This window comes from Trachypithecus francoisi, unplaced genomic scaffold, assembly GCF_009764315.1.
Source record: "Trachypithecus francoisi isolate TF-2019V2 unplaced genomic scaffold, Tfra_2.0 Lachesis_group13, whole genome shotgun sequence".
Classification (NCBI taxonomy): Eukaryota; Metazoa; Chordata; class Mammalia; order Primates; family Cercopithecidae; genus Trachypithecus; species Trachypithecus francoisi.
Genome location: NW_022681458.1, coordinates 36,108,785 through 36,136,707, shown reverse-complemented (window position 1 = coordinate 36,136,707; position 27,923 = coordinate 36,108,785). Strand labels below are relative to the sequence as shown.

Below are 27,923 nucleotides of genomic sequence, written 5' to 3'. Positions count from 1 at the left end.
GTTGCTCTTCTCGAGGAGTATCTTTGTGGCATTCTCTGTATTTCCTGAATTTGAATGCTCACCTGCTTTACTAATTTGGGAAATTTTCCTGGATGATATCCTGCAGAGTGTTTTCCAACTTGGTTCCATTTTCCCCATCACTTTCAGGCACACCAATCAGACATTGATTTAGTCTTTTCACATAATCCCCTATTTCTTGGAGGCTTTGTTCATTTCTTTTTACTCTTTTTTCTCTACACTTCTCTTCTCACTTCATTTCATTCATTTGATCTTCATACGCTGATACTCTTTCTTCCAGTTGATCAAGTCGGTTACTGAAGTTTGTGCATTTGTCATGTAGTTCTCGTGTTATGGTTTTCATCTCTATCAGTTCTTTTAAGGACTTCTCTACATTGGTTATTCTAGTTAGCCATTCATCAAATCTTTTTTCAATGTTTTTAGTTTCTTTGCACTGGTTATATAGTTCCTACTTTAGCTCTGAGAAGTTTCATCAACTGAAGCCTTCTTCTCTCAACTCGTCAAAGTCATTCTCCATCCAGCTTTGCTCCGTTGCTGGCGATGAGCTGCGTTCCTTTGGAGGGGGAGATGCGCTCTGAGTTTTGAATTTCCCGCTTTTCTGCCCTGCTTTTTCCCCATCTTTGTGGTTTTATCTGCCTTTGGTCTTTGATGATGGTGACATACTGATGGGGTTTTGGTGTGGGTGTCCTTCTGTTTATTAGTTTTCTTTCTAACAGTCAGAACCCTCAGCTACAGGTCTGTTGGAGTTTGCTTGAGTTCCACTCCAGACCCTGTTTGCCTGGGTATCAGCAGCGGAGGCTGCAGAAGATAGAATATTACTGAACAGCGAGTATTGCTGTCTGATTCTTGCTCTGGAAGCTTCGTCTCTGGGGTGTACCCCACCATGTGAGGTGTGAAGTGGTGGTCTGCACCTAGTGGGGGATGTCTCCCAGTTAAGCTACTCAGAGGTCAGGGACCCACTTGAGCAGGCAATCTGTCCATTCTCAGATGTCAGCCTCCGTGCTGGCAGATCCATAGCTCTCTGCAAAGCTGTCAGGGACATTTACCTCTGCCGAGGTTTCTGCTGCTTTTTGTTTAGCTATGCCCTGTCCCCAGAGGTGGAGTCTACAGAGGCAGGCAGGCCTCCTTGAGCGGTGTTGGGCTCCACTCAATTCGAGCTTCCCCGTGGCTTTGTTTACCTACTTAAGCCTCAGCAATGGTGGGCGCCCCTCCCCCAGCCTCGCTGCCACCTTGCAGTTAGATCTCAGACTGCTGTGCTAGCGATGAGGGCGGCTCCGTGGGTGTGGGACCCTCTGGGTCAGGTGTGGGATATAATCTCCTGTTGTGCTGTTTGCTAAGACCCTTGGTAAAGTGCAGTATTAGGGTGGGAGTTACCCGATTTTCCAGGTGTTGTGTGTCTCAATTTCCTTTGGCTAGGAAAAGGAATTCCCTTCCCCCTTGTGCTTCCCAGGTGAGGCGATGCCTCTCCCTGCTTCAGCTCTCGCTGGTCGGGCTGCACCCGCGGACCAGTGCCAACTTCCGACACGCCCCAGTGAGATGAACCCGGTACCTCAGTTGAAAATGCAGGAGTCACCCATCTTCTGTGTAGCTCACACTGGGAACTGGAGGCTGGAGCTGTTCCTGTTCAGCCATCTTGGGTGTGCCCATATTTTCCATTTTAAATCAACCTTCTAGCTTATTTTCTGGCTACTATAGTGTCCTCTAAAACATAAATGTGCACATTTCCTGTTCACCAGTCCCTGAATTCTACTCTAGAGTTTATCTAAACAAAGAACATTAATAGCCTATTTTCATGTCTTTGTATAATCTCACTTTATGAGATATGTAGTCATAAAAATGTGTCAGGTCCTACTTGCTGTGTTTCTCTTCCAAGAAGACTGTATATATAGAGATCTCTACAGAACAGGACTCCATCAGGTATTTCTAGCACTGAGGGTTGTTTTCTCTTTTAAAGTAAATAAAAATATGTGAACTGATCGATGGGGCATTATTTTTCAAATGTTCTCCTTTCCCTCTTGAAACAAATAATGGATAACATTTTATAGAGAAAATGATGGGACATGGTCTATGTAAAATTATATTACTTATCTTTATTAAACAGATCTAACTTTCTGTAAGTGCTTATATATTACAGTAAATAAAATCAAAAGCCTTTTAGGCTTTTTTTCTGGGATAGTACTATTTTTGTGATAATAATTTAGAAGTTATCAAAAACAATTCTAGCTACAAAATTGCAACTATTGTGTGTGATGGTAGAATAAAAATTTATTTTGAGGTATTGAAAGGAGAATCTCATAAAATAGAAGTCAACTTTTAAAACTCCATTCTCACAAATTTTTTATGTATTTTTTTAAAAGATTGGCTACTTAAATATGTTTGACTTTCTTAAGTGAATGTAAAAATACATTATTAATGATTGCTAAAGAGTATGATACATATAATTTATTAATCTTATAGAAGGGATTTTGAGTGGGAGTAAAGAAATATTTGTGAAATAGAAAAAAAATGAGAATTCATAAAAGGTATTCTAAAAGTTCTTAAGCTGAAAACTTAAAGTCTATAACAGATTAAACATATTCCAAACGCCTCTATCTATTACATATGGATGCTATCTCTCAGCATGTGGATACTTGATACATTTATTAGGAAAGATTTGTGTTGTGTTTTCAGTGCAAAACTATAAAAATATGTTATAAAGATAAGGGCAATACTTTTCGGTGACTAAGCAAAATTTGAATCTCTGTTTATAAAAGTCTTTAAAAGCAGTATTGTAAACCTAGAGTGCAAATGCTTTTGGTTTAGTTTTCCTCAAATACCTAAAAATGCACTATAAATTCTGTCATTATATAAAACTTACTGCTTTTTTGTCTATTGAAAGCCATTCAACTTTCTCTGTCAACCAAGCATTTTATATTCAGACCTTGTAATGCATACCTATATATACCAGTCCATATAGACATATTTATATGAATGTTCATATCCTCACATATAGAGAGGTGAATCATTTAATACTGTAATTTCACTCTAAGATTTGTTTTGTTTTTAACTTTTATTCCAAGCCTCTGACATAATCTGCTTGACTGAGCAAGTTTTACATACATCAGCAATATCTGGGTAAAACTCATTTGAAATTTATTACCAGATTTGAAATTTCATCATATTCCACAAATGCTGAAAACTGGTGTGCTCTTTTTTGCATTTCTTAATGATAATAGACTTGCAAAGAAAACACATTAAAAATCAACCTAATCCACTGATGAGAATATATTTAATGTATTTATTTTAGATTACTGATAATTTAGAGAATACTTCATGCAGAGTGAATTCATCATCCTTTTTCCTTAATGCTGTTCTCAACTTTCCAGCAAGAAGCCAAAATTTCACCGTTTTCATGTTGGAGCAGAAAGCATTTGTAGCAGCTGTAGCTCTTAATTTGACATCTAGTTTCAGGTCATTTTCATGTAAATAGGAAACAATGGAGACCTGCTTACAATTTCCATAACGTGGATGTTTGCTTCAACTTTATTATTTTCTTCTGACAATTATATTTTCTCCTTGGGATTAAAGGAGCCAGTAATCGTTCACAGTTATTATTTTTCATCTTTATGAAAACTTGGTAGTTCTACTCTTTATTACTCAAAAGCTCCCAGTGCCTTCCATATTTCAGTCATATACACAATCTATTAATGTTTCTAGCTCATCCTTTCCTTAATCTGGGGTAGGTTAGGCAGGTCAGGTTTTCTATTTCTTTCTATAATACATTTTCTTCAGGCTTTGCAACCTCTTTTTCTACCTTTAAAAAAATATAGGAGGTGAAAATTTGGAATTGTTCTCTTGAATATAACTGATGCCTTATTGAAAAGCAAGTTTGAGTTTTGATTTATATTGCTTTGAACATGCCCATATGTATTACCAACTGTGGCTTCACAGCCATTATAACATGTAATTCTGTGCTTTCTCTAATAAATATTTTATTTCATTTTTCCTCCGTTCCAGAAGCCTACTTTATGCTGAAGCATCAATGTGCTTTCTTCTGTGTTTTGTGTGATCTGTACAGTAATTTTCAAGTGTATTTCAATGGGGAAAATTTTAATTTTTGTGTACCTCTTTTAAAATATATTGACTTATGGAGATTAAGTTAAGTAGGAAGGTATTTTTGTAGGTAGTCATTTCCATTTGTTCCTCTTCTAGGAGTAAAAATAAGAAATCAGATAGCCTTTTAAACATTTTGTTTTCTGGATCATCTGAACATACCAATAAATTATGTACTCTTTTGACTTAAGTTTCTGCTGTTGAAGTTATATTAGTTGATATAATCTGAGTGGTGTGTGTGTGTGTGTGTGTGTGTGTGTGTGTTTTAGATGTGCCTCCTCTGTTTTTTAGGAGACGCTCATTTGTGCTCTTGTTTTTTTCAGTCCCAGTGATATGACAAGAACAGTGGAGATTTCTGGGGAAGGAGGCCCATTGGGAATACATGTAGTGCCCTTCTTTTCATCTCTGAGTGGAAGGTAAGATGTTTTTCTCATTCTAGAAGCTCATGCTAATGAAAACCCTGATTTGAGCTCCTTTTCCCAAATATTTTTCAGAAGGAGATTACATGTGCATTCTATTATTCAAATGGATACCTCAAGACATACTTTTGTTGGCCACTTAAGTGTGGAAACAAAAGAAAATAATTGACTTTAGGATGTAATGGGGAAAAAAATCAACCACAGTTTCTCCATTTACAATTAATTATGAAATACTTCCTTAAAGTATCCTTGTCAGTGACACATAGTAAACAGATCCTTGGCAAAGATATTAACATATTGTTAGACAAATGTTGCAACTGAATTTTTTTTAATATTCCAGAATATGCTTCAACAAGTGAGTATAATAATTCTAAATTTGTATATCCTGTTATTCCTCAAGTATGTAGCATTTAGAGTAATAAATATTCTAACATTTTAAGTAGCTATATCTGATGCTGTGTGTGTATGATGGCTTTACAGAAGCAATGTGTCATCATGCTGTATTTTCCTAAAATATAATTCAGTCAATTAAAAATAATTTAGCACATCTTTTTGGAATTTTTAACACATTATGTTGCAAAATCCACACTGGTAAAAATGGTATTGTAGATTTTATCAACACTTCTTGAAATTTACATCTGTCTAACTGGATTTAAAGCCTGTTCTCTTGATGGAAATTAAAGTGTGTGCCTCAGAGTTCATATTAGCCCTGTTAAAACAATTGTACTGAACTTGTTTTAAATATTATGTCACTTTGTAATAAAACAACCACATTTAGCACTAGATTGATATTGACAAGGGTTGTCAGAAACTTAAAATCAGTTTTTCACCAACATGACATGATTGCAGTTAATTTACTGAATTTATTTTCTTAAACACATCATTGAAAAGGGGGGATTACTTATTTTAGTTTAGGATATCACAGATAAGACAAGTCAATTGATTTCCCAAGGTCACACAAAATCCAGCTCCCCTAACTTCTCACTTCATTGTTCTTTCAAGAAGTAAAATTTTCCCAAAGGTTATATAGTATTAATTTAGTGATTCTGAATATTTATTCAATTCAGTCTGCCCTATAGCAAGAAGAACAGATTTAGTCATGGTATTTGGGTTGGCATCACATTCAGCAGGTAGCCATCTGCTACCTGTAATTGCGAAGTCATCACCTTTTTTTTTTTGCAAATAACATCTGATGCCAAGCTCTCACTGGAATGAATGTTCCCAAAAAGAAATGAACCAAAAAGCTAGCAGCTCTTATTGTCTCATTTCCTGTATGTGTTAATAAGTGTGTTTATAAATGTTATGGGTTATGGCATAGGACAAACTGAGGTTGTTTTTGATAGATAGGGTGAATATTTACTCGGTTGTCATGAGAAATTCTAATAACTTTTGGCAGAAGTATACTGACAGAGCTTTGTGAACTACCAGAGCTATTAAATGACCAGGCTCTTTAGTTTAATGAATCTGAGATAGAGCACAAGATCTTCCCAATTTCCAAAAATGAGAAAATATACAGTGTGACAGTCACTATACTTCATTTTCAATAGTTCAGAAAACAAGCTGATCCTATACATCAGAAATCACATTCTCTCACTTCAAACGAGGGAAATACACTAAGCTTTATTGATTTCCTCCCTTCTCCTTCCTGGTTCTGATTCCTAGCACAAACCTTGTAGAATAGAAGAAAGAGTTCTGGACGTGGTTACAGAACAATTGGATTTGAATCCCAGTGTTCTTTTTTATAACCTTGAGCAAGTCCCCTAAACTTGCCTCTTTTGAGTACCTACTTTACATCAAGGTTATGGTGATTAAATAACATTAAGAATGTGAAAGTTCCTTGTAAACCACATAATGTATGAATGTGTAAGTCATCAGTATGATGATTATTTTGGCTAAAACCAAAAAGCCTAATTCAGAAATGCAGTTTTATTATAAATTCATGGTTAACTGTTCAGTAACTTGGTGAAATAGTTCTATTATTTTTTTTGCTATCCACCAGTATTATAGAAAGGAAATTTAATTAAAAAACATTAAAAATGCTATGGAAGTGGAGACATGAGCCAATAAAAGTTAAGAAGTAATGAGTACAGGCTGAAACAGCATACTTAACTCAACCCATGTGTCTAGATGAAACTGCATATAGAGCATGTCAGACAAGTGTCTGACTTCATAATGCCATATGGTTTCACTGTGTGAGCACAGGGGCTTCGTTAAGGTCATAGTGGTATACTTTGCTCTTAATTTCCTTCCATTTATTGGTTTGTGCCGTTATTTTAAATTGGAATTTACATTTAATTTTTTACTAAGATTACTGTAATTGACTTTGCCTCTTATTTTTTTTTTTCTTTTAGAAAACTGTTGCCACACCTGTTGTTGAATAAGAAACCTAATCTAAGTTAGATCATCCTAAGTAAATTATGGTGGCTGCTCTGCTAGATAAAGCCTCAATGAACCCATTAGATACCATCGCAGAGGGATGCTGAATGCTGCTTGTATTGAGGGCCATTGGCTTTCCCAGTAAAAACAAAACAAACATAAAAAAAACCAGAGTTCTTGCAACTAAAACACAACTTAATTTTATTCACATTTTAAAAATCTATGTGTTTTTTGTGAATTAAAAACATAAATTAATTTGTTTCAGTACAGATAGCATAATAGGCCTCAGTTTCATAGGGAAGACAGCTAAACAGGAGAGAGAACAAGGGCTGAATGAAAGCTAATAAAGACTATGCGAAGAGATGTTCAAACAAAAATGCTAAGCTGGTGGAGTCACAGGCTGTGTGACATTGGGGAAAGAACAGGAAAGGGGCAAGGAGAAGATGTTGGTGCCTAAATGATGATTAGAAGAGCAAAAAGAATTGTTACCTCTCTAATTCTGTGAGGCTATGGATTTCAGCATCCTTTATCACTGCTCATTAATGCAAATTAACTGGTTAGTCTCGGCCTATAACTTCTCGACAGCATTAATCTTTAAATTCTTTGAGTCTTGGTCCCAAATGAGACAGCTACCACCGCCCACCAGTTTAGGGCAAAGAGGATGATGAGGTATTGTTTTCTGAGCCTTCTCATAGTGGTCTGGATGAAATCAAACTGGCGGGAATCTATCCCTTCCATGGAGCAGAGAGGGCAGAAGTGGTTTGTTGCCAGGGACCAAACTAATAAAATCAGTCAGTTTTACATTTTACCGAAATTACCTCTGACACATGGGTTTTACAGTTGGGCTTATTCTGTCAATAAATTTTTCATGGAAAGTTAGATTATTTAGATCAGTGAGGTTCACATAGCATACTCCAGCTGTAATATGCCAGCTAAATTGCAACCCAGTGGCCCGAAAGAATTAATTCATCTCCCAAAATGTGAAATTAAATCCTAGGGAGTAACATTACATGACTGATGATGTACTGAATTAAATTAAAGGAAGACTTGAATGCTTGTTAAAAAAATATCACTTACATAAACAAATGTATAATCACATGTGAGCCTCCTAATGGATCAAGTTATTGTGAATCCACCCTAACAGAAATCCAAAATGTGGACTCTTAGGATGCTGTTTAATTTAGGAAAAAAACCCCACAATTTTGATCTACTAGTTTAATGTGTCAAATAGTTCCATTTTTAATACTGTGTTTCAAGATTAAAGTAACACAGAATATGATTAATTTGCTAACCTACTGGAACTAGGAAATGAACCACAAGACCCCACCACATACTTGTGCCTATGACCCTGAGCCTTCCCTGCAATAGATAGCATGACTGCTTGCTGTTCTCTCTCCTGCAGCAGCATGCTGTATTCATTTAACATTTTCGAAGTAGAGACCCAAATATCACTGCTGTGCCTGTTGAGGTCTTGAGAAGATGGGAGCTCATTAAGGGGGCAGAGGCTCAACTCCGTGGCCACTCCAAACAGAAGGACTGCTTTCTCTGATACTTGCATTATAGATTGCCCTTTTCTATGGCTGACCCTGTTATTTACACATAAAATGTGCTCATGTTTTATTTAGATTTGAAATTTAATGTGAAGGTATTTTGTAGTAGCACACATGGTTTATATACAAAAGAGAGTGACAAAGTAGAAAAACAAGAGGATTGATAAAGCATAGATCACAGTTTCTCCAAATCTAGCAGACTCCTCTTGCGGGACGTATCTATCTTTCTTACTCTGGGACACAGCTAAGCCCTGTCATATCACAAAGAGAAGGGGAATCCCACAAATGAGAAATAATGAAAATACGTCTAAGTTCCATTTCTTATGGTTTTTGGTTTAGTTCTGGTTTATGTATGTAACAGAATTGTGTATGTATGTACACACACACACACAATTTTAATTCTTATGGCTATAGTTTTCTTCCTTCTTTCCTTCTCTTCCAACCCTCTCCTGATTCTAAGCTACAACCACAAAAATCCGGAAGCCCCTTGGTATCCTCTCTAATGTAGCCTCTTCTTGGTTGAAATTTCAGACAACTCTTCCCAAAGCCTGCCTTCATCATGTCGCTGCCCTATGTGGAAGCAGGGCCTACTGGATGCCCCCCTCCAGGTCCATCAGATTAAGTTCATTGACTGTTCAAAGCCTTTGTGTGTGGCACTGGTCTCCCATCTAGTTAGCTCTCATGTTTTTGAAGACTCTAGGCTTGTTAATGTCTTTAGTTTTTGGACTTCAGCTGTACCCCAAATGTATACTGAAGTTACCTGGCCCTGGCCCTACAGCTTTGTCTCAGACTCCTCCATCCTGAGCACACGGAAAACACCCAACACATACTTGATTTGGTAGCACCGACAAATGGGATCCAGCTTCCTTCTAAACTGAGTAATATGATCTGAGCTTAAATGTTTGTTTACTTCTTAAAATGCAAATTATTAGAATAAGTAGTAAGACTGCAAAACAATTACTGTGAATACCCTAATGCTCTCCCACTGCTAAACATCACGTTGCCATGTTGGCACTAACTCAGACTTACTTATTGTAGTCAGGTTTGATGCCCTTCTCCAAACCACAAGTCTTTGGTGTCAACTCCACTAAACTAGCCTTTCAGTAAGTTTACTGCAAGCATGAGAAATGAAGTCGCAGATTGATGTTAGTATTTATGCATATTTATCTAGAAGGGCTTTTTGTCCTGTAGTGAGTTTTGGCTTTTTTGGATTAGGGATTAAAATAACAAACAGTTGCCTGAATATGAAGTATAATTTCTTTTGTAAATAGAGATCAGTAGTATTTCTGAATAGTTGCAAGTGGAGCAATAATTAGCATTTATTATTCAGTAATTATATTTCAACCTAAATTTTGCATTTAGGATTCTAGGACTCTTCATCCGAGGCATAGAAGAAAACAGCAGGTCCAAGCGGGAGGGACTATTTCACGAAAATGAATGTATTGTAAAAATCAACAGTGTGGATCTCGTAGACAAAACGTTTGCTCAGTAAGCATTTTTTCATTGTTTTATTTACTCTATTGATCCCTAGCATGGTTATAATCATTACTGAACTCATTATGATCAAAATAGTAAGTAGAATTTCTAGTCACTTCCCTTTGAACGATCCAGGACATCCATTTTCAAATGCTTCTAATGTTTTAGCCTACTCAAAGGTGGACCACACATGTCTCTGGCAGGTCTGAGAATGCTAACTACAAAATATCACAAGCCCTCCTGCCTGGCTGTCTTTACTGGGGCATCGTTGAACGGGTTTGTTTTTCTTGCGCTATGGGTCAGTTAAACTGGTATTTAATGGCTCTTTTCACAGATGGTTAGTTCAGCTTATTAATTAACTTACTTTGTGTCAGCAGTCTTCCTTAAGCTAAAAAATCTGTGAGAGATGTCTGAGGACTCACTGAATCATAGAAACAAACAGAAAAAAATAAAATTAAAATACCATCTCTTGGCCAGGTGCAGTGACTCACGCCTGTAATCCCAGCACTTTGGGGGGTCGAGGCGGGTGGATCATGAGGTCAGGAGATCAAGACCAGTCTGGCCAACATGGTAAAACCCCGTCTCTACTAAACGTGCAAAAAAAATTAGGCAGGCTTGGTGGTACGCACCTGTAATCCCAGCTACTCGGGAGGCTGAGGCAGGATAATCGCTTGAACCTGGGAGACGGAGGTTGCAGTGAGCTGAGATCATGCCTTTGCACTCCACCCTGGGCGACAGGGAAAGACTCCATCTTCAAAATGAATAAATAAATAAAAAATACTGTCTCCCTCAAGAAATCATCTCTCTGCATGTGAAAATGTTAAGGGAATAGTTTCCTGTACCCAGGAATTAGAGTGTATAGTAATCTGATGCATATTTTTTTAATGTATGTTGGCATTGCAGTGGGATTCTGGACCAAAGGACTAAGTACTAATAATCCTTGGGAATCATCACCACCCTCTTGTTTCTGACCAAAACAGCTCCTAATACATCTTCTCTCTGGGCATTAGTTGTCAATATTGTATGTGTGCACGTGGACAAAGATGAGTGGTTGTGGGTAGAGGAAAAGTGGGTACTGGCTGCTAAGTATGAAAAGAAATGAAACCTTAGAAGAATCTATTGTGTTAAAATAATGAATGATAGACAAAATTAAAATTATTATTAGTAATAATCTTTTAATATACTACTGTGCTTTTTCACAAGGACTTGATAATTATGCAAAGCAGTCATTACTTCTATTTTATAGAGGTGGAAAGTGAGGCTCATAAAAATTTTGTATAGAGTTAGTATGGAGTAGAAACTGATTCCTATGCTAGCAAAAATAACAGGGGAACTGACCACAGGAGTTAAGTGACCTATGTGAAATCTTCCTTCTCCCCTAACAATTTGCGGAATTAAGCACTTCAGAAAGGGGGGTGCGGGATAGGTTTTGAGGAATCAGATTGCAGTTGGGGTTATGATTAGTTATTATGTGCTATGGCTGTTAGGAACAGAGACCTGAAATAAGAGTAGCTGAAACAAGATTAATTTTTCCTAACAACAAGCAAGCGTGGAAGAGGGCACTCGCACTCCATAGTTACTGCGGCAGCTGCACAGCCATCAGTGGGTCAGGCAGCTTCCGTTTTCTGCTTTCAGCTTGCCATGTGGCTACTATTGTTCAGTGGAAAAATGGGCACAAGATGGCTGCTGAGTTGCCTCAGTCACTTCTGAGTTTCAAGAAATAAGGAAGAGAAACAGGAGAACAATAAAAGTTTTTGTCTCTCTACTGAACCAGCCTCTTCTAAAGAGCTTTCCTTTAACGCCTTCATTTATATCTTCTGGGCAAGAAAGACTGGGAAAAGCAGTCATTTGAACTGGACACAGGACATCTAGAGGGATGAGAAAGAAGGGGAGAAAATGTTATAAGAAGTTTGAGGAAGAACACAAAGCGCTAGGTCATAAAAGTGGAAAACACAGTTGCTCTATGTGAGACTAACAGGAAGGGTGCGTGTTGGATTGAGATTCCACTGAGACATTTAGGCAAAGGCAAGGCACCTGCCAAAATGTCTCCATGAGCAAACATGGGTGTCAAACTTGAACTTGTGTAACACAACCCATGTTAGAAAAGATCTGTACTTTAGAAGGATGTCCTAAAAGAAACCTAACTAATGATCTGATCCAAAATATCAAATTATTTTGTTTTTTATATTCACTGTGGTAATCACTTCCGGTTAGATTTTCATCTTTAGAAACGTGCAAAAGCTGTGGGTCATTGGACAAATTATTTCATCTCTCTGAGCCTCAACTTCCATGTCTGTGAAATGAAAGCTAGTTATACTTACCTAACATGCTTGTTAAATTAGAGAAGGATGCATGGTAATAATGCATGTATAACTCGGTGCAGGGGCACCGAGTGGGCAAGTAGTAAGTGGTAACTAGTATGTAGTTGGCAAAGTCATTCTGTTAGGAATATTGATCGTGTCTCCTATGATTAGCCATTGTGTTGCTCTTGGTTGCCATCCTGCTGGGGTATTTTAGAAGATGCTGCACCTCGAAGCAGGGTCATCATACATTTATCAACTCTCTTTGCAGGGCTCAGGATGTCTTCCGCCAGGCAATGAAATCCCCAAGCGTGCTCCTCCACGTGCTTCCTCCGCAAAACCGTGAACAGTATGAAAAATCAGTCATTGGACCTCTTAGCATTTTTGGTAACAATGATGGCATTTTGAAAACCAAAGCGCCGCCTCCTGTCCATGGAAAATCAGGACTAAAGACAGCAAATCTCACAGGAGCCGAAAGTCCTGAAACAGATGCATCAACTTCCCTGCAACAAAACAAGAGTCCCCGAGTACCAAGGCTAGGAGGAAAACCATCCTCTCCCTCACTCTCCCCTCTCATGGGATTTGGCAGCAAGAAAAATGCAAAGAAAATTAAGATTGACCTAAAGAAAGGTAATTATTAAATTATGCCTAATAGCATTCTATTATTGTAACATGTAAAATTGGTTAAGAGAAATGCATTAAGGCTAATTTAGTTAATTCTCCCTTCATTTAATTGTATCAAATAATAGATTTCAGTGTATACTTAGGTAACTTAAATTTCTTGAAATTGTACTTTTTTATTCTTTTCTTCAGAGCTTATAGATTATTTGAAAGAGGAAAATAATAAAGACATTTTGGGGAGTGGAAAGAATCATTGCAAACCTGATATCAACAGAGCAATATTGTATTACAACTTAACACTAAATAGGCACGAAAATTCAGTTGTCCCTTTTCTGAGCACGATTAGTGATTCTTGAAGCATCCTTTAGGCCATGTCCAAAAAGTGTATTGTTTTTCTAAGACAGTCTTATAACAACCAATTTTACTCCTCAGAAAGCAAGTAGGTAATGTTTACTAATTTCTCTGATTCAACATCGCAAACATTTATTTAAAACATACCTAATTTCAAAAGCATGTACAATCTTTTCTTGATTCATCTTTTTCAACTTTTCTATCCATTTCAAGCGCAGATCAGTGAGAAGAGATCATGTGTGTACATGCATATTTATGCAGTATTATACACACATACATAAGCATTCATGCGCTTCTGTGCTTTTGTTCATTTTGTAACCTCTGCTTCATATTCCCTTCCCCCATTGCAACCTTTTGAAATTCTGTGTTTTTCAAGACAATTCAAAAGAAACCAAGATCTTGTAGATTCTTGTCTGAATTAATAGAGAATTTATGGTCACAAGGTAGTTTTAGAAAAACTATAAAGGTCTTTCGGAAACAAATAATGTATCTTTAATTAGGATATGAAAACGATTCTGGAAAGATTCTCTGATCAAAACTTCATTCACCTATAAGAATTCTATTATGGGAATAAAATGCATTGACTAGTACATATAAAAATACTTCAGTGTACTTATCAATCAGTTTTTTTATTTAAATGCCTCAGTTGTATTTTTTGTTCAAATGATCCAGCTATGTGTAAGACACAGATTTGGGTGCTTTGGGTATAGAAAAATCGATCAGACACAGAATCACCTTAAAAATGTATTACAAAGCCTTGAATGCAAAAAATGAAAGATACGACGTCACATCTGTACTTTAGCAAGATTAATCCGACAGCAAAAAGATACACTGAAGACAAGGCCAAACAACAAAGGATAAGTAAAGGGTGCATCGCATCTGTCTAAGGTAGAAACATAATAGGCATGCCTTAATAAATGACTGGTTGTAGGAAGGAAAAAAAGAGAAGAATTACAGTGATTGCTGAGGTTTTTCAGCCAGATCAAGTTGCATAGTGGAGATGTCATTGCTAGAAATTAGAATTTTAAGTAGATGAGGATATTTGAAAAGGTCAGAATCTGGGTTGGAGAGGGAGGTACATAGTGAAGTTTGAAATGTGCGTGATGACTTCTAGGAAGCTGACATCAGAAAGAGACATTAGAGCCATAGAGATGTAGGTCTGTTTCACTGAAAGATATATTTGGATGCAGGAGCTGGCCAAGGCAGGGAGTCTAGGGGACAAATTGGTCCAGGACAGATCCTTGGGGAACATCTATGGCTTCATGGGAGGATAATGGGTAAGATTTAGAGAGAATGACGGATGTGATGTGAACAAAGATAGGAAAATAATCAGAAAATAAAGACATGAAAACCAAAGAGAGAGTCAGTTTCAAGAAAATGGTGGGAATCATCAAAGCTAGACCAACGGAGATGGTCATGGGTAGCTCACTGGTGATGGAAGCTGGAAGAAGCAGTAAAATGGAAGTAAGGATCCTTCAGGGTGGAGAAATCTGAGCATACCTTTAGACTGACTAAAAAATACATGAGAAGGGAGAAACTGGAGATGCAAGAGAACAGGACAGGAGCAGCAAGATGCTTGCTGACCAGACAGTGGGATGCAGCAGTACAGGGAATTGAGCCACAAGTGGAGGGCTCAGCCACAGGTTGTCCAGCTCATTTAAGAGGCTAATAGAACTTAAGTCAAATGGCCTTTTGCTTCTCAAAGTATGAAGTCAGGTTATGGTTTATTGAGAAATCAATCTCCTGGGCATCTGGATAACATGTGCATTTCTTCTAGAACCTGAATAAGCCAAACTGTTACACATCTGGATTGGGCCCTAAGTTCACTTTGATACCATCATGGCCTGTCAGGAACTATAATCTGCATTTGAAACCCAAATAACTGAAGCATATTTAAAATGTCCCAGAATGTAAATATTTTACTGATTCTATATTAGTCTAAATTAGGTAGATCTTACTGTAAAATTGAATATAATATTACTCAGATGAGTATACATTTTCCTGTTCTTATACACTAGGCCCTGAAGGACTTGGTTTCACTGTGGTTACCAGAGACTCTTCCATACATGGTCCTGGTCCCATTTTTGTAAAAAACATTTTACCAAAGGGAGCAGCAATAAAAGATGGCCGCCTACAATCAGGGGACAGAATTTTGGAGGTAAGAATTGGAATTAATAGTTGTATGAAAATATTTCTTGACATTTAAATAATGCTATTTAATTGCATTGAAATATATGTAAATATATTAATATTTTTATTTTGAGCCTACTATATATTAAAAATTATTACTTATAGACAAGATAAGAACTTTAAGTATAAAACTGGTTAATGAGGAGTCTAACTTTGTAAATCCCCAGTAAGGTCAGTGATATGGGGCCAAATGATAATGAAAACCATTTCTGATCTTACCTCTCTTACTTCTACCTCTTACGTCCCTGTGAAATTTGGATTGAATCTAAGAATTCAACATGTATTCATTTAGGGCTGAAAAGTTAAAAAGTCTTTATAATAGTCTTTTCAAACTTGGCCAGGACAAGCCAGAGTATCTCAGGTCATTCTATGCTTTGTCCATATCTCTATCATCTGTGCTAGGATAGCAATGAAAACAGTTGTAAAGGATTTTGCAGAGAGATATATTTGGGATACCAAAAGCAAGAGGGTGGCTGTTTGTTTTCATTTATTTTTGTCTGAGGACATTATTGTCTTGATAATTATATACTGTCCATTTACCTTTGAAGCAATCATCTTCATTAGAAGCAACACTTTAGCTTTTCATGTTGTTCTAGATCATGAAAGAAGATGCACCAAATGACTAATGTAGCTCCAAATTAGAATTTCCAGTAATCTATGATAATCTGGTGACTATAATTTTCTAAATACATTTAAAAACTGCAGGATTCTATCGCTGGATTCGTATTTGCAGAGAAATTTGCCTTGTGATCATGGTTCACTCTGCTTGTTGAATTAGGCAGAAAATGACATTAAGTAAGCCTTTGAAATCTGCCTTCTACCTTAAGCAGAATCATTTTCTGGTATCTATCAGTCCAGTTTCCTCACATAAAAATCTGATGTCTTAGGAAAAACTGCTGATATTAATTACTGATTCTGAGTTCATCCAGCATCATAATGATGATGCATTATGGAAAACATTGTTGGTCTTTGCCCATGTATTTAGTTTTCATCTTTTCAGAGCTTCCTCAAGTATGGGAGCCCATTTGCTTCTTGTTTTCAAAACTATCTAGTGTAGAAGGAGATAACAAGTACTGTGATTGTGGCTGCTTATATGATTTTATTCATTAGGTAAATGGGAGAGATGTCACTGGAAGAACCCAGGAAGAGCTTGTGGCCATGCTCAGGAGCACCAAGCAGGGGGAGACAGCATCGCTGGTCATTGCCCGCCAAGAAGGACATTTTCTGCCCCGAGAGTTGGTAATGTTCAGATCTCAGTCTCACTGAATTTTTAATGCCAAGCTTAATACACTCAATGAACTCATTATAGCTGAGAAATGAGTTCTAAGTCACAGACTTCATTCATAACCAAAGTTGAATCACACTCAGGGTATTTTACCCCATTTGGGGTATCACAGTTTTAGGACATTGACACAGCCAGTGGGTATATGTAAGCAGTGCTTCCAGGGCACAGATTCAAACACCTTTAGCAATAAGCAACGATTCAACAGTATGCCACTAATTCAATAAAATATATATTGAATATGTGCTGTGTGCTAAGCCCTAGGCAAAACACAGTCAGCAAAATAATTTGTGGACCTACTTTAATGAAGTTTACAGTCTAATAGGAAATAAAAAGATAGCCAGGTATTCAAAATGGCGATGAAGATTATGAAGGGAAGATGCAGAGTGCCATGATAACATAAAACAAGGGTATTTAACCTATTCTAGAGGGCTGGGATTGACATCTTGAGAAAGATGAGTTCAAAAGCCTTATTAAAAATGTATACCCTTAGACCTAGTAACTAGACTTCAAGTAATCTGTCCTAAACTGATGATCAAAGATGTGGAAAAAATTCATGTACATTGATTTTTTCCCCTAAAGTCCTATCTATTGCAGTGATATATTGGGTCCTGTATAACCATAAGGCATTAGATAGCTTGCCAGTGAAATATAGAAGTACTTAAAATGGTTTCTGTAAAAAATTGATGATAGCATGAGAAATGTTCATAATCTAATACTTTATTTAAAAGTAGGGTATAAAATTATGTGTGCAGTATCATCAAATTACATTTTAAAACTTGTTAACAACTAGAAGAAGATACATCTGGGATATCAGTTATGAAAGGTTTTCATTTTTTTACAATAAATACATATAATTTATTTTATTGAAATTATGCTTTTAAGACGGCTATAGAAAATTCAAAAGGGGGCCAGGTGCAGTGGCTCACACCTGTAATCCCAGCACTTTGGGAGGCTGAGGCAGGTGGATCACCTGAGATCAGGAGTTCAAAACCTGACCAATATGGTGAAACCCCGTCTCTACTAAAAAATACAACAAGTAGCCAGGCATAGTGGCATGTGCCTGTAGTCCCAGCTACTTAGGAGGCTGAGACAGGAGAATCACTTGAACCTGGGCAGCAGAGGTTGCAGTGAGCCAAGATTGTACCAGTGTACTCCAGCCTGGGCAACAGAACAAGATTCTGTCTCAAAAAAAAGAAAAAAAGAAAAAAAAAAAAGAAAAGAAAATTCAAAAGGGATTTTATAGCTAATAACAAATAGAAACAAATGTGCTAAAAGGACTCGTACTTATTCCTTGTTATTTCCTTTGAATCTGTGTAAGAATTGACAAAGGCACATGTAGGTTCCCAGAGTTAGGTTATCAGAACAGTAAGGATTAGTTGACAGAACTGATGATATTTCACTTGAAGAAGAGAAATATTAGGAGACATGACAATTATTATCAGATATGTAAAGAGTTATTGTATGGATTGGAAGGTAGACCTAATCTGTTTCTTCAGACATTCTGTACCCATTAATCAATGTATGCAATAACTCAACCACTTACTAAGCATCTGCTGTGTACAAAGTTGGAGGTTCTGCGGATACAAAAATAGTTAAGACTCACTCCCTGCCCTAATTGAGCTTGTTCCAAAACAAATGGTTGGAAGAGGATAATGTTATGAGAACTTTAATGGACCTGTCCAAGAAGGAAATGGGTTAGATAGAGTATTTAAACAGAGCTTGCCTCGCCAACTGTCCAAGATGCTCTAGAAAAAGTTTCCTGATTGAGGTTAAATAAGACTACACAAGCTCTAAGTTGTCTCTCTCATCCTACCGTTCTGTTACATATATTTATATTTATGTTTGAGTCTACAACCTTGCCAAATCACCTGTCTTATATGTTAATGCTCCTTAATACCTGCCAAAAAGATCACTTACCTCCAGGTTTCCCTGGCATGGAATTTTCTTTCTTCCTTTCCTTCTCTTTCCCATCATCTTACCCATTTTTTTCCCTTCCCTTATTGTATACTCTGGGGAGATCCATAATAAAATAGGGAAAATAAGAAAAAAAAAGTCATCAGAGTCATGCAGATACAGTCCCCAATTCCATTCCTCTGCTTGACTCCTCCATACCCAACCGTTTGAAAGGTAGAATCCTGAATGTCTGTCTCATCTCCTAATACTTACTAGAGAAATGATGCAGAAACTTGGAGTCTGGATTTTTTTTTTTCTAAAATACAGATAGATTTTTCTTTCAATCTGTTATTTATCCAAAGACCTCGGTCTTTCTCTACAAGGGTCAAAGTGAAAAGAAACAATAAAAAAGGGGGCAGTGTGTGTATTTACAGCAAGAAGCCCTTTCATTTCTTGTCTGATATTTAGGTTGCTAGAAATAAAAACTCTCCAAAATCCTCAGTGGAACTATGTGCTTATTTCTGAGGTAGGAGAGCAAAGAAAGAAGTTTTGACTGTGTATTCCATTGAACTGTAGTCCTGGAAGAAGTAAAACCCTGCATAAAAACAGAAATGTTTCAGCCAGCCCCTTAGCATGCAGAAGAACCCAACAACAGAACTCCAACTGGGAACTTAAACCCTTTAGCCTGCAGTTTCTGTCTAGTAGTTCCTTATACCCTTCTCCCATGTGACCTCTAGAATTTTTAACCCCACAGTTAATACCTTCTTCCTAGAAGCTTTGCCCCTCCCGCACGTAAGGGATGCTGATTTATCCCAGTTTAAAACTCTGAATTCATTCCCCATCAAAGACAATTACACCTTACGTTAGCAACTGGAATAACATTTAGCATGGTCTTTGGAGTTCAAATCCCAGAATTCAACTTCTGTATCTACCACTTACTAGCTGTGTGATGTAGATCAGTTCGGAACATAACTCAGAGGCGGTTTCCTCATCTGTAATTGTGAGAATTGTTGTGAAGATTAAATGAGATAATACAGACAAAGCTCGTAGCATAGTTTCTGACTAATTGTAAGTTCTTAAAATATGTTAGCTATATATTTTTTTCTAATAAAAGACCACTTCTGTAGTAGTGTAACTACAATTCTATACTCTAGATATATTACGGGGTAGATAGATTTGTGCAGGCTTGCCTGGAACTAACCACTATTTTTGAACAATGATTGTTTTATTTTTTATTATTTTATAATGTATTCTGGAATCCAAAATACTGAATTACAAGCATTTTTATAACCAATCAAATTGATAAGGGAGGCAGCTGTATGTATTATTTCACTCTCATTTAATGGAATTTAGTGAAATTTGGTTTCTGTCCCAGAATGACATACGCCAAGTCCACCAGGGAGCATATTAAGTGAACTGTGCAACTGTGAGATTATGAGTGCAAGCAAATTATTTCTTCTCATTGTTTCTAGTTCTATACTAAATTTGAAGAGTATATGCTAGTATTCATTCCTTTAGAACTTTCTAGCAAATATCTAGACTCTCAAATATAGTTGACAGTCAACTATCCAAATAATGTGGAATTTTCTTTGTCACGATAGCAAAGCAAGGGTCTTTGAGGCTTATAAGCACCCAAGTCGTGTGGACCCACAGTCTTCATATTGAAGAAATAAGGAAAGGCACTCTTTTTCCAGCCCAAATCCTTGCCTCGAATGCCAAGAGGCAAGAACCTTGCAGGAAGTTTAAAGAGAGTTGATGTTTGGCACGTACTGGGCTATTTCAGTGGGAATTACTTCATAGTGTGGCATGCACTGGTCTGTTTGAAAGGGCAAAATAAAGAAGTGTGTTATGTGATACATCTTTGTGTTTTCCTTTCAAAAACTTGAAGGTGATATCACTTTGGTCTCTTCTTCCTTATCATGATTGATGTACACACTTGACTTTCCATTGAAAATCTGGCAGGATGAAGGAAGGACAGCACTTCCTACTTTTGTCTTGTTCTATCTCCTTTGAGGAAAACAAACTGTGTTTATTGTTTTCCTGTTCTAAGAAACTGTCCTCTTTTGTTAAGCGTTGCTGTTCTGCGAGCTCTGTACCTTCTTAACAGCACTGCACTGCCTAGTTTCTGACACTTCAATCTTCCTTACTTCCTTGTTCTCGTTAGCTTCTTGTAAGGTCTTAAAACTTAAGGGAGCATGTGGTCAGCAGTTATACAGGAAGTCCCAATATAGAATCATCTCTTGGATGTGACTCTGTCATTCCAAAGACCATGGTATCCATTTCCTGGTCATTTTGTCTGACCTGCCACCTAAAAGAACTGTGCTGAACTCCTGCATTCTAGTTTGTGTCTTTCTTCCTGAGCAATTGATTAACATCACAGGTTTAACACATTCAGCCAACCTTCTTTCCATCTGGGGCAGACCGGGTTGAAAATCAAGTGAGAAGAATTTATATAATAACATTACAACTATTTAGCTGTTTCTAGCATCTTTACCAAAAGAATGGTGTTTCAAAGATAATCTTTCCAGAATCCCATTCTGAAAGATCCTTTGGTGACCTCACCCCCTGACTGAGAGTTTACTGAAGAGGTGTTCACATAAGGAACATTTTCGCAGAAGGTGCTTTGAGATTAGTTTTGGTAATAGATTTAGGATCTGAATGCTAAACTCCTCTGTCTGTGTCTACACTTGAAATGAAAACTATGCTAGTTAATCAGTTGGTGGTTTGTTTGGTCAGTTCTGTAAGAGATGTGATGTACAAGTTTTTTTCTATCTCTGATACCTGAAGTTCTTTCTTATGCTAAATGTCAGATAAAACCATATTTCCACTTAAGAAAGCTCCTGAAAAACTGAAGTTTTTCTGTTAATTTCATGGCTTCATTTCTTTAAGAGCTAGAGAGAGAAGGAGAAAGTTACTCTCTATGTATGTGTGTATACTTGTGCATGTATGTGCATGCCTTTTTTTTTATTGGGTAGAAAGGAAGAGTCTGTCCTTTCTTTGTTAACTTACTTAACATTTCATTTTCTGACCTGCTGCCTTATTTCTAAATCATCCTGAAAATCACAGCAACCCCTGGTGGGTAAAATAAGCTAAAAAAAATTTCAAATGTATTTATAATTTCTACCTGCCAAGTTTGCCTGCTATTTGATGCTGGCCTCTGCAAGTGAGATTAACTACACTTCAGGCAAGCAAGTTTCTCCTGCCTGGTATGATTGAAAACCAAAAGTTAGCCATGTTTGTCATGCTGCTTTGATCTTCACTTAGGAATATTGCTTTCGCTGAGAAAAAATGATGCACATGCATGTGGAGCCCTCCTTAACAGTTGCTGAGCTTAGTGTAGTCCAATACTGTTGTAGCTACCTGTCCCTGCGACTACCTTAGCATGCGAGATGTAGTCCAACTTCTTCAGGGTTTACTCTTTCTTATTATTAAGTAAAAAATGCACATCTTGAAATGTCAAATTATTTAGCATCATAAATTATAGAATTTTGGTTTGAAATCTTAGATGAACCTCATTTAACTGATATATTGTTTCATTCCCTTTGGCTATTTGATTCAAATGATTCCATGCTTAATTAACTGAGATACTTAAGGAAGAATGAATATTATAGCAGTTATTTGTGGATAAGTAGCAGAAATTGAAAGATAATTTCAAAATGACTTTTCTACCTAAACTAATGTGCATGAGATATGTTTTAGAATTTAAATAATTATGCAAAATCCAAAGTGCCTTGCTCTATTTTATGTATTCTCCAAGTAACACAGTTCATGTCTTATGATGAAGTCCTTGCTAAGATAGAGTTTCTATTTCAGCTTTTCCCTACAATAATTTCCATTTTCTTCTTACGGCATTTTCTTTCAACCAGTATATACTGAATCTTAGTCAAGGCTCTGCAACGTGAACTTCCAGAGATGAAGCTAGAAGCTTGATCTGAAGATGTGTCTTGTCTTCAAGGAGCTTCTAGCCCATAAAGAAAAGAAGAGTGCTAAGTGGATCAAATGAGCAAATAAATTGTTACGGGGATTCAAAGGATGTCAGGAACCAAGAAAACCTTCAAGAACATGACAGCATTTGAAAAAGAGACTTGAGACTTGAATAGAATTTCAAGATACAGAGCCACATGGGCAAAAGAAATACTCTCTTCAGTTACTCAGAGATTAGAAAGTACAAAAGTACCAGAAGATAGTAAGCAGCCCAGTTTGACAGATTACTGAACAGGAGACTAACATAAGAAGTAGTGCTATTTTGCATACATTTGGAGGGACAAAGAGATGTTGGGATATCTATTAAGAGCTTATTGTAATTCACTAGAGGGTACCGATAAGGAGCTTGGAACCTGGAATCAGTCACACCTGGGTTGAGCCTTTTTTCTATCACTTATTGATTAAATGGCCTTGATGAAGTTATCTTCCTGAGCCTCCATTCCTCATCCATAACATGGGGACTAGACTAGCGTCCACCCAAAAGACTAGTTGTTAGAATTAAATGAGATGCATGTAAAATGCTTACAATGGGGCACAGAGAATGGGATGTAACAAATGTTCCTTGTTATTATAACCATTGCTTATTTGAATGAGAGATATTAAATGCACAGATTAGGTTTTCCCATGTGTTAAGAATGGAGAGAAGAAAATTGAGGTAGAAAACTTTGGTTTTGGCAACTGGTAGATGTGGGAGTGAAGGAGTGAGAAATATCAATAATTCCAAAGTTTTGAGTTTGGATGTGTTGTGATATCATTACTGGTTGGCAGGAGAAAACAACTATTATTATCCTAGAGTTTTATGACTTTCATGAATCCCAAGCTGTTTTATGGGCCGGTGAGCCCCCGCATTTTTCTTCCACTACTCTCTACTCTCATTCCAAACTCTTCATCTTTGAAAGGGAGGACACTCCTCTCCTCCTTTTTACCTCAAAACTCCTTAAGATATCTACCTATAGGTCATTTGCTTGGGCAAAGCTTCCTTGAGCCCCTAGGTCTACTTTATGGAACCTTACCTAGTTTTCCATCCATATTAAGGGTACACTTTAGCATGCCCCCAAATCACACAATATTACAATTTCTCCAATAGACCTTAAGAACTATAAAGAAATAGTCCTTAAGACGCCACATTCGGGAATCTCATGGCCTGGATGTGAATCCCTGCTTTGCAATTTCATTCAGCTTTCAGTGCCTCAGTTTCCTCATTTGTTAAAAATGAGGATAAAAGCAACACCTACCTTGTAGGGTTGTGTGAGAATTAACTGTGTGCAGCTGCTGACACACAGTGAGTGCCAAATCATATTAACCCTTGTTATTTCCTGTGCCTAGAGCACAGTGTATGCTCAGTGGATATTTGTTGACTGAATGAATGAAAGCTATGCATTACTAAAGCTGGTGATATGGAAGGCTGGGAAAGGTATTGCTAAATGAGCCATTACTGCTAATCTGTATCTAGTCTGCATTCAGTATATTATTATCCTGTACAGTTATCTTAAACCAAATTTAAAATATGTATGCAGGGATTTTCTCAGATTTCTGAGCAATAGCAATTTCTGATTACAGCTACATGCAACAGTGAGGGTTAGGATAGTTTTTCACATAAATGACAGCTTCAGTGGTTTAAGTTACCATGATGACATTTGCACAATCTAGTTGCACAGTTTACTTGTAAAGACATATGAAAGCCGTAAGTATCATGTTATAATTTGAAATGTTGGAGGTATTTTTACAGTATCGTGTTAAAGTATTTTAAATGCTTCAATTTGGGCTGCAATAATTAGAACAATGGTTCTCAGAGTGTGGTCTCAGGCTAGCAGTCTTGGCATCACTTGGGGATTTGGTAAGCATGCAGATTCCCAGGCTCCCTCCACACCTACTGAACCAGAAACTCTGGAAGTTGGACTTAGAAAATCTGTGTTGTAACAAGCCTTCCAGATAATTCTGGTGCTCACTCAAGTTTTCATTATAAAGAACACGAAGCCTGTAGGATAACTTAGTGGCTATAATTGACTGGCTTCAGTGATCAAATTTTCAACTTTATGTCTCCTATTCTGTGAACAATTTCTCGTTCTGGGAAAAATATTCCGTGAAAATTTTTAAGCCCAATTGAGTTGTGCCTTTTTGGCCATGTGCCCCTCATTTTGGCAAAGGGCCAGTGCTGAGTACAATGCAGTTACCCAACTCAATTACCCCTGATTCATTTAGGCAAACTCAATTGTACTTGACTTTCTCAGGTCCAACTCGATTGTGCTTTAAAATTTCCACACTCAATTTGATTGTGCTCAAAATTTTTTACGTGCCACCTTGTAACTTGTAGATTCAGACACATATCACAGGAGGTACTTTGCAGAGGCTTGGAATATTGGGTTGTTGGTATTTGTTTGCAGTTATACCCATTTCCCTTCTTCCTTTCCTCTTATCACCTCTTTTGGAGGCTATAGGGTAAGATATGTTCCATTGTCCCCTTACATGGACAATATTCCAGCGTCTACCCTTCTACTATGGTTGGACTCAAGTTAGAGATTTCACAGCTTCTAGGAAAGTGATGCTTAAACTGTCACAAAGCAACTATGCTTAGTTTCCATTTATCTCATTTTAAAGATGAAAGTGAGACACAGAAACATTGCCCCTTATCAGCATTTACATTGTCAAAATCAGAAATACGGCTGGCTGTGGTGGCTCATGCCTGTAGTCCCAGCACTTCGGGAGGCTGAGATTGGTGGATTGCTTGAACCCAGGAGTTTGAGACCAGGCCGGACAACATGGCGAAACCCCATCTCTACAAAAAAAAAAAAAAAAAAAAAAAAATACAAAAATTAACCATCCATGGTGGCACTCACCTGTAGTCCCAGTTACTTGAGAGGCTGAGGTAGGAGGATCATCTGAGCCCAGAGAGGTAGAGGCTGTAGTGAGCCAAGATCAGTGCACTCTAGCCTGGGCAACAGAATGAGACCCTGTCTCAAAAAACAAAGTCAGAAATAGCTTTTAAGTAAGACTTCCACCTCACTGAAGTAAACACTGTACCTTCTCTCACTTGTGCAGTGTGCTCAGAGACTGGGTCCTTATTCGTGGCCAGCTTTTTGAATGTGCTCAATAGCCCACAAGGCCAAGGGATTAATGGTCATTTGCTACTCCCTAAGAAGTACTTATATCTGGAAGAATTCTACTGAACTATTGTCAGCAAAATCTAGTCTTGATAAAATAGATGATGATAAATGCTGTGGTTCAGCATTATTAAAACAGATGGAGGAAGTGCAGGGTGATTTGGCCAGGTCATATGGCTTCCAGGTGTCAGAAAGTACATACTTAATGGCTTTTATCACGAGACGGATTTTGCTGGAGATTGGAAGGTAGTGGAAGAAGGAGAGTTCTATGCTGTAAAGCTCTCATGATATTTCAGAAGACTGGGGCCTAAATACATTGTCTTGCAAGGTTAACAGTGAAGAGCTATGAGATTTGGCCTCATTTTCATGGTGTATGACGTATGTCTTATTAGTGGCCACTGTGGCTATGATTAGGCTTCTGGAGGCTGGAGAAAAAGAATTTTCTGAATATATATATATATTTAAACAGCTCAGAAAAAGTCATATTGTGACCAACCACCTACTATATCCTTCTTGTCACCCAGTTAGCCAAATGTTACCAGTAATTTAGGCCAGCTGTTGATTTGGGGCAAGCTGGATAAGAAGTTTGTTACAAAACTTAGGGCACAACCTCGATTTGCTTAATTGCCTCAATGCCTGTGATCAGTACATTTGTTAAGGTACATTTGGTGTAAGATAAGGAAATGTGTTCGTTTTGTAAAGGATACTTAAAGATTAGGGAAAAAAATACTGCCTTAAGATGGTGGTTGACTTTTCTGGTTGTTATCAAAGTAAATACCACACATGTGAAATTGTCACTACAGTCCATCTCATTTTGAGAGTATAGTTAGAAGTCTGAACATGTTTCATCTGCCTGTTTTTCCAGGAAAATGTGTGATCTTTATCATTAAAGAATACCAGCTTAAGATCACCTTTTTTTTTTTTTTTTCTTTTTCCTAAGGGCTGATAAAACAGAGATAGACACTTAAATAACAATCTGTTGCCACTTACTCCTTCTCCTGCCCCGTCCCCAAAGATTCTCTGGGCAATGACTTTTAAATATGTTCTCATTATTTTTAATGAGTGTGCAGAACATATGACACATAATGCAGCAGTAGATAGGTGCCCTTTTACTGAACCTGTCAGATACAATCAAACATCGCAGGGGTTAAGATGCATTTTTCTTTAAGATATTATAATTATTTAAATTAAGATATTCAAGTACACATTACATACAAGTCAATTCTTGCTGCTGCCTAAATGAAGCCCCACCACAGTCCCAGCTCTCTCTTTAAAAGGAATGTTTTAACCCATATGTTAAAAAGACAAAAGAACATTTAATATTGTTATGTCTCTTTAAGTTTACCCTTCTTAAAATCTGCCCCGGATGGCAGGATATTCAATTACAAACGAGTTCAATTATGTTTCCTGGCCACTTATTGAGTTATATGAAGGACTTTTATCACCTAGTCTTTCTGTAATTAATTCTTTGCATTTCTTGGAGGTTTAGCACCACCCTCCCACACCAAAAAAAAAGATTGTTTAACAGCTTGAAATGTTGTTTCAATTTTCTTGTATTTCCTCTTTCTCCCCTTTACCTTCCTCCTTTTCTTTCCATTCTTGCTTCTGACCTCCCATCGTACCTTTCTAGAAATAAATAACACTCCATGTATTTCTCAACTATACAGAGCGTATTTACTATGCCAGGTAGTGGTGGACATAATAGTATATTACATTAAGTTACATTAAATACCATTGAAGATGACGGTGATGGCAGTAGAATGGAGAAAGGTATCAGCTTTGAGAACAGCAAAGCTGCCTATGCTATGCATTCGTCCCGTAAATATTGGAGCCTATGGTTCCTGACTTATGGAAATGCCTGCCTTAGCACCCTACAGGTAAGTTACAGACTTTCCACATGACTTGAAAGGGCTGGCTTTCTCCCTTCTCTCCTTCCCAGCAGCTATATATTTCATCTTTAGACCCTTGACTCCCACTGGAGGAGAAAAACAAACAGAAACAAATGAACAAAAAAGCAAACAAACAAAAAACAGCACAACAGAAAAACAGTGAGCCAAAACATCTTAACCTTGATTTACTTTCACTCTATCTCTCCAAAATCAAATGTTTCTCTTCTATGATAATCAAAGAAAGGTTGATGTTCAGAAGAATTGCCATCTTCCACCTCTATTTCCCTTTTTTCTGGGTCCACATTGGAGATGACAGGAATCAATTGTTCAACAAATATTTACTGAACACCTACTGTTCCCAGTTTAGCTGATCAAATA

At 37.3% G+C, this 27,923-nt stretch overlaps 1 protein-coding gene across 4 annotated transcripts in view; it reads left to right on the top strand.

The window, feature by feature from the left end:
* Positions 1-27,923, top strand: part of PARD3B (par-3 family cell polarity regulator beta) — a 1,137,826-nt gene that overhangs the window by 604,441 nt on the left and 505,462 nt on the right. For all 4 annotated transcript variants that reach the window (XM_033230595.1, XM_033230594.1, XM_033230597.1 and 1 more), the window contains 5 exons: positions 4,434-4,526; positions 9,818-9,943; positions 12,503-12,861; positions 15,222-15,361; positions 16,504-16,632. In XM_033230595.1, coding sequence (XP_033086486.1) covers positions 4,434-4,526; positions 9,818-9,943; positions 12,503-12,861; positions 15,222-15,361; positions 16,504-16,632 — 847 coding nt within the window. The remainder of the gene's footprint in view (positions 1-4,433; positions 4,527-9,817; positions 9,944-12,502; positions 12,862-15,221; positions 15,362-16,503; positions 16,633-27,923) is intronic.